General features: G+C 36.2%; 1 protein-coding gene across 1 annotated transcript; it reads right to left on the bottom strand.

The window, feature by feature from the left end:
* Positions 1 to 839: 839 nt before the first annotated feature.
* LOC143544653 (beta-1,2-xylosyltransferase-like) lies at positions 840 to 3848 on the bottom strand. The gene is made up of 3 exons (XM_077036707.1): positions 3177 to 3848; positions 2445 to 2594; positions 840 to 1780 (listed from the first exon to the last, which is right to left on the bottom strand). The coding sequence occupies exons 1-3, from the start codon at positions 3843 to 3845 to the stop codon at positions 1052 to 1054; spliced, it is 1548 nt and encodes a 515-aa protein (XP_076892822.1). The 5' UTR covers positions 3846 to 3848; the 3' UTR covers positions 840 to 1051.
* Positions 3849 to 13910: the final 10062 nt, after the last annotated feature.

Raw genomic sequence — 13910 nt, 5'->3', positions numbered from 1 at the left:
TTCCTCTAAAGTTAATAACTTAACATATAATGATTAAATAAACGGCACTAACACATTCTTAGTTACACATTATCCAAGAGAAACTAATTATGTTATATGTATAGTTTGTCATTTTCTATTGTTTCAATACTGTTAATTAAACAATGATTCATTTATTACTTAAAAAAATAATAAAACTTATCCTCACTTAAGTTCCACACTTAAAACTTCAAATTACTCTCATTTTGGTTGCCGGCAAATGAACATGAACCCGGCAAGCAAACACACAGCCCAAAATATTATGGGATTAGTTTTAAAAATTTTCGCATGTATCGTGTATGTATAAGAATAGGTGATATCCGGCTCGATTAGGTGAAACATACCCGTTTACTTGAACCATACCCGTAAACATTATCATTTTCTTTATCTTCGTTCTTGAGTAATAAAGTAACACACTAAATCACCAAGTTTTTAGTTTTCATATTTATAACTTACTACATCAAAATTAAAATAGTGAGAAATAAACTTAAGCCTACTAGTACTATTGGATATACCAATACTTGACGGGTAATTAATTTAGAGACACAATTTTATAACAAACATATATATGATTGTGATCGTCACACCTTACCATTGTCATCCCTAATTCTAATCGCTTTCGATAACCTAATACCGGTATCACTTTCCATAAAGATTATGGCCGACAATTAACAACATAATTCAAACCCAAAACTGTTACCATGAAATTGATTACAGTTGCAAGTAAACTATAACTTCTCAATTCACAAAATCAATCATGCACAAACAAATGACGACCTCAACTAAAAACTTCATAAGAAAATACCAAAAATGCCAATAAAAACTCAAAAAGGTTACACATGTTTACAACCTCCCAAATATTACAATAACTATGTTCAATCATGTCAATGTGTGGTTCCCGTGTATATATATGTCCCGATACTGTGACCAGACCTGTTCATCTACAGCCAATCGTGTCATCTTTCGAACCAAATCCCTCAACAACCCCGAATTATATAAAACAAATTATCTAACCTCATAATACAATCAACAATCAGCATCCTATGTTCTTCAAAATGTCCCTTAGCTTGCCAATAACCACCGAGGGGCTAGCATGGGACCCACCTAAATAAATCGGGTGATATTTTAATCCTTTCCATTTAGAAATAAGTTCAAAATGCGGCCTTCGATACTCGCTAGAAACAATCTCTAATATTTCAGTTTCGGGTGTTGCCGACACGATGTGCGTCAACCCCGCCCCGTGGGCCCCCACAATAACAGAAGCATCTTGGATAGCCCTCACTTGCTCTTTCATAGACATATGCCCAAAAAGCCCATTGACCAAATTGACTTTGCACTCGGTATGATTTGTTGACCAGTTCTTTAACGAGTCAAACACTTCTTGTTCGTTGCTGAGTCGTGATTGCACCTTGCCAGCATGGCGGGGGTGGGCCAGATAATCTTCACGTCTGACGAATAATACATTGTGGTAACGGGGCCCGGATTTAGAGGCGTGGTGTTGTGGGTGTAACGGAAGTGAAAAGGCGGATCTTATCATTTCACCAAATTCTGAGATTCGTGCGGTTTTTTTGTTATCGGGTTTTTGCCATAGATCATGGGCCGAAGCCCCATAACAATCGATGTTTTCGGATAGACCACGGAACATGGCGGTTTCATAGCCCAATGGTGAGAGGATAGCGTGACGGAAGCAAACAGGCCCGCTGAAGTTTTTGGCATATCTTAAACCCGAGAATACGGCTTTCCATGTTTCTTCTAATTGTGTCTGAAATACATATAACGACATCAAAATGTGTATAAAATATTGGCGTAAACCAGCCAAGCCTGACCCCGACTAGGTTCGAGCTTGGCTTGTTGACTTACCAAAGCTTGAGCCTGGCTTGTTTATTGCTTATTAATTAATCTATATACATTTATAATTATTATATTTAATTATAAATTTATGTGTAACATAATATATACTATTTAGTTAGTTTTATCAATATTTTATACATGATATATAAAATTACTACATAAATACCTTTAATATATAAACAAAAATTACATTAATTATAAACACGTTTACGCTCGTGACTTAACTCGATAAGCGAAGCTTGGGCTTGAGCTCATTTATTAAAGAAGCTTATATTTAAGCTCGAGCTCATTTAAGCTCGGCTCAATTCGAGCTTTTAGCAAGCGCAACTTATTTAGCTCACGAGCGGCTTGGCTCATTTACATAAATAATACTATTCGGCTCGTGAGCTAGCTCAAGCTCGATAAATAAACCTCAAGCTTGGGCTCTTTCAATAAACAAGAGCATATATATAGGCTAGAGCTCGTTCAAGCTCGGCTTGACTCGAGCTTTTAGCAAACCGATCTTAAGTTGATTGGCTTGCTTACAACCCTAAAAACACAATCATAGACTAAATGAGTGAAGTTGAGAATTGTACCATGCAATGACCGTCTACAAAAACCAACTGAGGTCTGTTTGGCAAACCGGTAACTCTTGATGACACATAAGCACTGTACCAGTCGGTTATAGTGTGAAAAAGATTTGCATACTCGAATCGAGTGATCAAAAGTGTTGGCTCCTCAATCCACTATCATCACAAAGGTTCAAATAAATATTATCCGTTATTTCAAGACACGAACTTACATAGGTTCAGATTTAATCATTTTCCAAGTGAATCCAAGTATTGACCTAAATTACATGCATATATGGAAAATAACTAACTAACCAGCATTTAAACAAATCATATTGCATCATATAAGCATGATTGTAAAAATCCCATCTAGGCGCCGATTAATCGCTATTTGGTCAAAATGGGTGAAAATTGAAAAATTTATATATAAAATATGGTATGTACACACACACGCATATGCATTTGAAACATTACATATAAATTCCAATCAGATTAATCTCATTTAATCATTAGTCCCTACCCTACCGCTCGTCTAATGCCTTCTACAACACCGAATCATATTATGAAAATCCTCATATCCCAATATAGAAAGTTCATAAACCATGTGATTTGATTCATCACTTTAGATACACTCAAAATCACAATCTATTTCAAAACTACACATAAATAAGGAAACTAATTAATCAAAATCTATAATCCCCTATATTTAAGATCTAAATTAATAATCAACACTTGATTAATAACCAAACCCTAACTAACCTCAGAGCATTGAAACTCATCAGCCCCAACTAACCGAACCGAATTGATCAAATCCCTCATTGTATGCCTCTCAATCGCCCTTCTCTGCACAAACTCATTCAAAAACCCCTCACTCGCCATCTTCCTCCCCCGAGCCTTCGCCCCAACCTCAATATCAAAAGCCCCAAACTCAAACTCGGGCAACTCCTCATCCTCGGACCTACCGATCACACTCTCCAACTCCTCGCCCCCACTCGACATCTTAATCTTCTCCGGATGCATCCGGACCCGCCCGCCCTCACAAACCGAGCTGCGCAACGTCTCACTGTAAAAACACCTAAACCACCCGTGCTGGGTTTGATCAATAATTTCTTTCCCGGGAGAATCTGGAGTGGGTTTAAGGATATCGATGCGGCGTGTGAAGCCGTGGCCGAAATAGGCTTCGCAGGACCGAAAAGGGGTGTTGGGGGTTAAGTGCCATGGGAGGTAGGATGGTAAGATCGGCCAGGGTTTGTTGGTGAGATTGAGGAGGTGGGTATGGGTGGTGGTGGACGGTGGTTGACGGTGGTGGTGGTGGCGGCGGTGGAAGAGGTCTGGGTGGGAGGTGAAGTAGAGGATGAGGGTGATGGAGTTGAGGAGGAAGAGGAAGATGAAGAGTTTAAGGTATTTGGTGTTCATCTTCATCTTCATCTTCATCTTCATCTTCATCTTCATCTTCATCTTCATGGGTTGTTTATGTCGTTAGATTTGATTAGTTGATTCAGGTCTTGGTCTTGCTGTTCTTGTTATTGGTGTGCTGTTGCTTCCCACTTTCAAACAAATAACAGCCCATTAATGATTGAATGGATTAGTTGATGGTTTACACAACATTTTTGGTATTGGGTTTTTCAAACATACGGTTAATATTTGGTAACTTAGTCAAAAATATGTTACCATTAAACGGATAGTCGAAGATATACTAGCTTTTTTATTTGTTTGTTTTTAATATTATATTTTTATAAAAAGTATGATTTAGGGATAAGCAAAAATCGGTACGGTACCAAACCGGTATCGATTTGGTACCGTTGGTACCGAATCGGTACCAAGGTTTTGACTTTTCGGGACCGGTACGGTACTGGTATTTCTCGAATTTTATCTTAAATACCGGTACCGTCCCGATACCGTACCGGTACCGGTAGCGAACCGAACATTTCGGCACCGGTACCGGTACCAAAAATTTACGATTTTCAGGATCGGGATTTTCGGTATCGGTACCAGTACGGTACCGAGCTCATCCCTAGTATGATTTATTTAGAGGATAAGAAATAATTTATTGATTTTCGAAATAAATGGTTGAGGCTAGTTTATAAGTGAAATTAACTTTTAGATAAGGGGAATGATATAAGAGGGGAAAGGGCACTCATGGCTATTACCATGCACCAGTCAATCATATATTGACACCTTATTTCTACTGCTAATTACCCACAAATCACAAAGTTACTGGCATCACCTACCAACGACTTCCCTAAAAATTTTATTAATTCATTTTAATTCTTCAATGGTCAACAATAAATCAATTTTGTGTGGCAAATTTTTGCCATAGAATGAAGCCATGCCTTACTCACATGTGATGAGGTGGTGTTACTATGTGGTTTGGAAGCCATACATCCTACCCATATAGGTGTCCCTTCCCCTCTAACAGGGATAACAAATTTATAGATTTTCTCTCTCCACATACAAAACACATGTCAATTCCTTCATTATTTTGAAGCGTCCATAACTTTTTATATGACATTTTTCAAAAAAAAAAATCATCATAATAACGAGTTTTTTTTAATTTTTTTATGAGTATCATATTGTTATATAAAAAAATATGGTAGGTCTTTTACAAATTGTTATTTTACAATAATTTTGTTTTTATTAAATTGTGTTTTTTCATAATGTTTTTCCATTGTGATTTTTCTGACAAAAATAAGAAGACTATTTTTTCGGCGACGACTATTTTTTGGTGACTTCCCTACAAAAATTCCTAGCGACTTTCTGGCCAAAAAAGTTCCCGACTTTTCCGGTGAAGTTTTCGACGAAATTTTCCAAAAACTTTTCCAGAGAAGCGGTGGTGGTGGGTGACGGTTGTGGTGTCGGTGTGCGGTGGAGTGGTGGTGGTTGTAGGAGTTGAGTGAAGATGTAAGTGGGTTTTGTGATTAAATTAAGTAGGTTTTGATGTTAAAGTATTGGATCAAAATGCCCTCTTTCCTAGACTTTATAGGAAAATCAAACTTCTTATTTGAACCCAACCCTATATTTTATTTCTTTTAACAAACAACAAACGGATTTTTTTTTCAATGTGGTGTAGTGATAGGAAATTTGGGTTTCTCGATGAAGACAAATGTTCAATCCATACAAACAATACTTTGGAAGGGGCATAAGTGGCTTAATAAAGAAAGATGTTGTGATCTCCAGTTCGATACTGAGGACATCCTGATTTTACCACCAGTGGGCCTTCGGACGGATGAGTTTTCCCCATAACTGAATATAACTTGGAGGTGCTTAAGGACTCTGTACAACTCGGTTGGACCAGCTTGTGGTAACCTTTTACCACTGGATCATCCTGTACAGAGTATTTAAACCTTTTTTTGTTTGTTGACCATTGGAAAAAATACAAAGAAAGATCCTAAGGGTGCTAGATACATTTCGCCTTCCCATATTAAGATTACAACTATCAAAATTTACTATAACATTTTTCAAAGTGAACTATCTTCAATTTTGTAATGTGATATCTGTCATTTATTTTTAATCTATTTTGTCTAATAAAATCTCCAAGGCTTTTATATTTCTAGCCACGTTGTCAAAAACCACATCCTTTCGAGCCCTTCATAGATACCAAATCATATAAAAATCTCCAAGGCTTTTATATTTCTAGCCACATTGTCAAAAACCACATCCTTTCGAGCCCTTCATAGATACCAAATCATTGTAAGATAAATGGAATGAAAAACTTCCGCTTCCTGATTAGAAAATCGAGTATATTTATACATCTTAAAAAATGCCTATGGTAACAAAGACAGAAGGACGGTACCTTACACCATTTGACGATCAATTGTCACGTTTCTTGGGGGAAGGGGCACAACACCAAAATAAATTGATATTCAAGGTTTTAATGCTATATTTCTATGAATTGACTAAAAAGATATTTTTATATAGTTATGTTTTTTTTATTGATAGATACTATGCCAATTTCGTTCATCATGAGACTTAAACCATCGTTACTTGAGAGGTCTTTACCTAATCAAAGATCTTGATACTATTGGGCTACAAGTAATTTGATATATAGTTATGTCACTGCCTTTTTAGTGCTATATCTGGTTTTACTTAATGATTAGATAATTTGTTTGACAATATGAACTTAAACTATATGTTGTCGAACTATCGATCATCTATATTGATCAAACATTCGTATTTTTATGAAGCTTTGTGACATACGACTACATGTGTATTTGAGTCGTTTTGTAGGATGCTCTTTTTGTTATGTTCATTGTTTATGTTTTTAGCTTTATCTACCTTTATTGTTGTCAAATCATGTTGATCAAGGAGAAGATAATACTTTATTATGCATGCATAACATAGTCCCACATTGCTATCTATGTAGTATTTCCTATGAGTATTGTTTTGAGTAAATAGGTTGTAGACTCTTGATATTTTTCTTTTTTCCTAATGTACACTAAATGTAATGTGACACACCCTTAATGGAACTTCAATTAGCCTCTTCCTTCTTTAATTTCGTTGAATTGCTTGAATAAGCTCCAACTCATATGTCGTATTTAGTTGAATGATGCCCAACACTCCAACTCATAGGTTGTATTGTTTAGTGTGGCGGCCCCTTCATTTATTTCTTTATTTTCAATGTTGATTTTCATAACAATCAAGAAGTTTGTGTTCTTAGTTGTGATTTTCCTTAAAGCAATCAATGTGGAGTGTGAAACAATCTTAACGTAAGTGTAAAGTGTAAACTACAAAATACATTCCCTTTTAACTTGGGCTTCATGTAATGTAGACGTGAGATGGTTATGTGATACGAGATACATGTTTTTATATTTATGGTTGTCTACTTAACTACTAGATGATTTCAAGAACACAGACAAGTCTCAAACTATATGTTTACGGGACCATCTATCATGTGCGATGATTAGCATTAATATTATTATGAAGCACTGTGATACACTACTACAACATACGTATATGGTTCATATTGTATACCGCTCTTGTTCTTATGTATGTTGTTCATGTTTTAGCTTTTCATTTTTTATTTTTTCAAATCATGTTTTTCAAGCGCAATATACTACTTTGTTCTACATGTATATTGTATAATATAGTCTCATACCGTGTTTCTCAATAGTAATTCTTATGACTTATGAGTATGACTATCTTTAAATGACTATTGACTATTGAGACAAGCAAATAGTTGGATGTATTTTTTTTCCTAATGTACACTAAATGCTATGTGGCACGCCCTTAATGAAACTTTTAATTAGCTTCACCCTTCTTTAATTTCGTTGAATAAGCTCCAACTCATAGGCTGTATTGTTTAATGTTTAGACCATCCTCTATGGAAGGGGGTAACGTTGCCCCTCCACAGTGTCATGTTACTGTCACGTGGACACTGGGGGTAATAAAGCTCCTCCCAGTGTTGCCCCTCTTTGATTTGTTGCCTCGAGTAGCAATGTTATACAACTTTTTTTTAAAGAACACAATAAAATAAAAAGTAAATAATATTAATAAATTTAATAACATTAAACACAAACTAAATAAAAAACATACATGTATTTTATTTGTCCTCATTATTTTGCTTGTTTCTCCAAAGACGTTCAACCAAATCCGATTGAAGACTTTGTTTCGCTTTCTTTCTTCGTGTTTTTAAAAAATTAGCAAGTTTTTCATCAACGTTTAGTGTTGAGATCGTCTCTGTACATTGTTGTACTTGTCTTGACAAATAGCTCTGTACGAGTCCTCCAATATCATATTGTGTAAGATAATGTAAACATACATTATGTTTTCTTAACTTATCCTTTTGGTGAATACGAGCCGACTGTTTAATGATACTTCAACGTTTCTTTAATACCCCGAATGCCCTTTGATGCCTTTCTTGCTGACTCATGTTTTTTTCTTGAAATATTAATGTTTATCGCCAGTCGGGCATGCAAAACTAAGCACCAAAGTGGCCAACTCCGAATAAATACCATCGACTAGATAATATGCATATTCGTAACCGACATCATTTGCTGAAAATGAGGAGTTGGGTGCAACTCCGTCTATGATATCGTTAAAAATAGGAGACGAATGTATGAGCGCTATGTCATTGCTTGCGTAGGACATACAAAAAACACATGTCATATCCATAGAATAAATGTGCGGCCGCCTCAAGTATAAGTGTTGAACCATCATGGGTGATGTTGACCTTGCCAAGCAACTGGGCAGACTTCCCAAAGCCAGTGTGTACAATCGAGGCAACTAAGCATCCTGGGAAAACCGTGCCGTTCTTGATAAACCTCGTATATTTTTTATATGCCACATTGTGCCGGACTCCTCAAATAATCTCGCCCATAAAGTTCAATAATAATAATAAAATAATAACAACAATATTAAAAAATTAAACAATAAAAAAATAAAAATATTAAATTTAACAAAAATAATAAAAAGTTTAACATAAAATGATAATAATACTCACATTTGCTGAACATATGAAGGGCCTCATGAGCCAATGTTTCCGACATATGTAAATACTTTTTCATAGTCGCTCACAGCCCCGTATACCATTTGACGAATAGCCGCCGTGCATTTTTACATAGGAGAAAATCCTTGCTTACGTATCGCGTCCTCTTTTTGTTGGAAATATTCATATTTGCGTTTTAAATCACCAATAATTCGTAAAAATAGTTGGCGACTATCCAAAAACGCCGCCGAAATCTTTCCGAATAAAAAATCGAGTCTGTAGAAAAATAATCTCTTATCAACTAGTCATGAGCATTTTTACGATCTCGTTCAAGCGCAGGTCTGTCGTCCTTGTGGTTGTGAACTTTCCCAGTGTTCGACTAAGAGTTTAGCAGCCTCTCGAACCGTAGAAACAATCACTTCATCTTCTGAATCTGAATCCGGAATAGCATCGGGCCCTGGGTAATAAAATTCGTTATAGTTGGGTGCCGAAGATGAGTTGGAATCCATATTTTAGAGAGCGAAATGGGAAAAGGTGACGGTGTTAATTGTATATGGGTTTAATTATATGGTATATAAAGAGAAAATAAGAAAACATATTTTTTTTAAATTATAACGGTCATAAGACCACTACTGGCCCCGCCTCCATCCCCAAATCGCCCCTTCTTCCGCTCACCGACCCAACCCAAATCACCTCCCCGAAATCTCCCCTTAGCGCTGTTCATTTTCCAAATCGCCTCCCTTACCGCACTGTTGAAGCCCACAGCGAAGGGCCTAGTGTGGCGGCCCCCTCATCATTTATTTCTTTATTTTTATTGTTGAATTTTGTAAAAATAAGTAGATGATGGCTGCATATAAATACATAGAAATCCATAAAGTTTATGTTCTTTGTTCATATTTCACTAAAGCTAATCAATGTGTAAAGCCAATCAATGTGGAAGGTGAAACAATCTAATGCAAGTGTAAAATACAAAATAAACGCCCTTTTAAATTGAGCGTCATATAGATGTGGAACTTAAATACGACATAGTCAAACTCCATTACAACTCTATGTTGAAATGTCTATAAGTTTATGGCGCTAGAAACATGATAATCTTAAGAGACAGAGTTAAAATCATACCCCAAATAAAATTCAAATCGTTCTTGATGTTGGGCCATAAATTGGTGAGAATGATGCGTATCAAACGAACAAAAACATGATCAAGACAAAAGAAGCATGACAAGTTGAAATGGTGTACGTGGCTAATATTGAATATGGATTTGGTTATGGGAATGCCAAAATCTCTAGGAGATTTCGGCTTGGGCCTAGTAATATCGTTTATGGGCTTAGCCTTTGGGCCATTGTACATGCTAACTATATAAAGAATTTCATGATTCATTATTAGCTTATCACTCACTAAGCACTCAAAATAGAAAAATGACAACCACCATCTATTTTAGAGAGCAATTGAGTGTATTCAGTGTATGTACCTAACGCTTAATCAATAGAATCTTATGCATTGAAACTAAATATAATCACGTTCTTATTGTTTATAATATTCTTGAATCACCATGGTGTAGGGATGAGTTCGGTATCGTACCGGTATCGAAAATATCAATCCCGAAAATCGCCAAATCTTGGTACTGGTACCGGTACCGAAATATTCGGTTCGGTACCGGTACGGTACTGGTATTGAAGGTAAAAATTCGGGAAATACCGGTACCTTACCGGTACGGTGCCGATCCCGAAACTCAAAACTTTGGTACCGATTCGGTACCTACGATACCAAATCGGTACCGGTACCGGTTCGATACCGGTACCAAATACCAAATGCTCATCCCTACCATGGTGTTTGGATTCCACACAAACATCGAGTTTAGTTGGTATCACATTGAAAGATCCTTTCTCGGGACTTACAAGTGGTATAAGAGCCTTTCGACCTATTCAAGGCTCGAGTGTGATATCAAGGATTCAAGAAAAATTGGATTTTTGGTGCTGTGATCGTGGTTTACTATTGGTGATTACCGAAGAACACAAAGAACATATTTTTTTGTAATTATAGGAATTAGTTGGGTGGAAGATTTGGAGATATAATTTTAAATTTAAAAGATACCAAAATCCCTTGATTTTCGGTTCTTGATTTATTTCTAAAGCAAGAGTTTTTGGCGTCGGGTTCTTAGCTTATTGGTTCACAAGAGTTCCCGGTTTCTTGGGTTGTTTATAGGATTGGTTGCTTGTGATAATTCAAGTGTATTCTCCGCAAATTGTTAGTTCCCGGGTTTAGTCTTTTTGTGATAAGCTCGGCCCCCACCAACCAATTATTATATTGTTCTCGAGTTAATGTGTTCTCGGTGAAGGAATACTAAGTCAGTGTTCTTGATGTTCGGTTAATTTGTACATTGTTCGTGTGTTTATTTTACTTGTTTTAGTTGTTTATTTCATGAACTTTGTTACTTCATACGTGTTTGTTATATTTCAGGTCATAGGTGATTAAAGCAGTTAATATGGACCTGTACGAGCACAGAATGAAGACCTGGGATGATGTGTGATAGCGTATGATCAAAACTTGAGGATTTGGGTAAAAGTTGATTTCAGAGTATCATATGCTGAAAACAGAGTATCATAACGATTTAGTTTGTCGGTTGCTATAATAATTGCTCGTAGGGTTGTGTTGACTAGTTATTTGCAAGAAAGCATACAATTGCCCTTAGTTGAGTCACATTGGCAGGGACTGTTTGATAACCAGTGCCGTGTGTTAGCGACTGCGGATGCCTAAGGTGTTGCTTGTTAATCAATCTTTAGTTAAGCTAGGATAACTAATCTGTTAGGTTACATGAGAATACTATTAATTGCTTACTTGGATTCCCGGGTGTGATTTGTCTTGTTTATTGTTTGAATCTTGCTTAATTTGTTTGTTTGATATTGTAACCAAATCAATTGCTAGTGTGATCAGCACTTTGAATAGTTACTTCATAATGCTAAGAATCGGTTTCACTTAACATTGACCACATACTCCTCGTGGTTCGACACCCTACTTACCCTAACTAGCTTAAGGTGATTAGGACACTGATTTAATTATTTTTGACTAGATAGCGACAATCTAGCATCAGTTCTCGGCGTACATTGGTACTCGGTCAAGTATTTCTGTTTGTGTTCTCGGTTCTACTGAAGGTTCTCGGTAAGAAAAAAAACCGGTTCTCGATTTTTGATCTCGGTCAAAGAGTTCTCGGTTTCCCAGGTACTCGATTCACAAGGTTTTTGATGTACCAGGGTTCTCGGCTTTATCTGTTTTCAAAGGATTTTGGTTTCAAAGGTGTTCTCGATATCCATTAGGTTCTAAATTTGGCAGCTACTTAAATTTTTTGAAATCTAAAACTGAACGAAAAATATTGAAATTAGGCACCTAAATTAACATTCAAATTGATTGAAACAAAAATTCATGTGTTTTGTGGTTATGAAAGATAGTGCCAAAGATTGCTGAAATTTGGGGAAAATCTTAAATCACAACATTGAAGCCCTAAATCAAGGAATTAGGCTTGAAAACTGGGACAACCCGCCTGTGGCCGGTTGCCACAAGATCCGACTCATTGAAAAATTTTTGTTGTCTACTCGTGGGCCGTCTAACTCCAAACGTAGTGAAAGTTATAATTGTTTGAAGTTTGAGCTATTTTTCCATTGTTTACTTTTGACTAGTACTTGGGTGTTCTCGGTTACTATCTGACAAGCAGGGCGATAATTGTTCTTGAAGTTTGAAAGGGCACATTAGAAACGACATTCATGGCTTTTTCCATTCAAGCTTCTTCCATACCAACTAAGGTAACAAATAAGTTATGCTCTCAATCCTGCATTGATATAGTAGGCATGTATAGAATTCACAATGATAACCTTATTAGGGAGATGGAAGATGTTAGACGTGCTAACACCACCTTTAAAGCAAATGAAAAACTATATAAAAAGAAAATAGATGCCCAGTTAAAGGATGCTGCTAAACTTAAAGAAGATCTAAGTAGGAAAGGTTGTATTTATCTTGATGCCAAACATAACATAGCTAAATTAACTGCCGAACTAGATGCATCTAAAATAGAAATTGCAAAGTTAATGGCCAAATTTCAAAATGCTGATTTTAATTTTAAGGTTTGATGTATCTAGTAAGGTTTTTGAAACTATGATTGAGACACAATTGAAATGGAAAGATAAACAATGTGAGGGTTTGGGTTTTTGTAATGTTCCTCCTCCTTTTAATGACAACTATATTTTTCTTCCTGCAACTAAAGAGGAAGAAGAGTTGGAGGAGCACATGGTTTATGGTAAAAAGGAAGTGAATGAAACCATTGGTACATGTTCAATCAAACGAATTGAACATGCATTTAAATTTGTGAACACTTTTGATGCTTCTACTTCATGTGCAGACAAAGTAAAGATTACAATGATGAGTGTGAAGGGATTATGTTTGTGAAAACAAATATGATTCGAACATGTCATTAAACTCAGACAACTTTGAAGCTTTTAAAAACTCTATTTTTAAAAGATCTAGTTCAATTAGTGCATGCGCCGGTGTGAAAAATGTTTTCGTAAAGCCTATTGGTGATTAAAAAAATGTGAAAAATATGCATTTAATTGTTCTAACAAAGAGTTTTGCAAGGTGAATGGAACTCCGAAAAAGGGTAAGAAGTCTAAGAGTGTTGACCATTCACCCGGTGCTGCTTATGTTAAAAGGCATATATGTTATCATAGTGGCACTCTGGGTCACATCTTGTGTTCGTCGTCTGTCACACCCCGACTACCAAATGCGGAAGCGTAAAACGGGAATGTAACAGACACCTCTGGTATCAACCACATTGTTTATTAAAAAACATTACAAACTAATTTACAATATATTACATCACATTGTACTATCATTGTTTTACAGTCTAGGTGATACAAACAAAGCTAGTTTGTTAAACTATTTAATCTTACTACTAAAATCCTCGCTTCTATTCACACAGCATCAACCACACCTTGGACACGTAGCAAGTCACCAAGTTTATTCCAACTTTGTATACCTGAAAAGCAGTTTAAAACGGGTCAACTACAAGAGTAGGTGAGTTTCA

Source organism: Bidens hawaiensis, unplaced genomic scaffold, assembly GCF_021521415.1.
Source record: "Bidens hawaiensis isolate Kalapana, Puna unplaced genomic scaffold, B.hawaiensis_p1.1 tig00013659_1, whole genome shotgun sequence".
Lineage (NCBI taxonomy): Eukaryota > Viridiplantae > Streptophyta > Magnoliopsida > Asterales > Asteraceae > Bidens > Bidens hawaiensis.
Note: the sequence above shows the minus strand (reverse complement) of the source record. Positions and strands in the feature narration are given on the sequence as shown.

Bases quoted from the DNA above. Each gene is read 5' to 3' on its own strand.
- LOC143544653 (XM_077036707.1), bottom strand. From the start codon at position 3,845: ATGAAGATGAAGATGAACACCAAATACCTTAAACTCTTCATCTTCCTC. The intron at 2,595-3,176 runs GTTAGTTAGGGT...TTGTGATGATAG, and splicing joins ATGAGTTTCAATGCTCTGAG to TGGATTGAGGAGCCAACACT. The intron at 1,781-2,444 runs GTACAATTCTCA...TATGTATTTCAG, and splicing joins TTGTAGACGGTCATTGCATG to ACACAATTAGAAGAAACATG.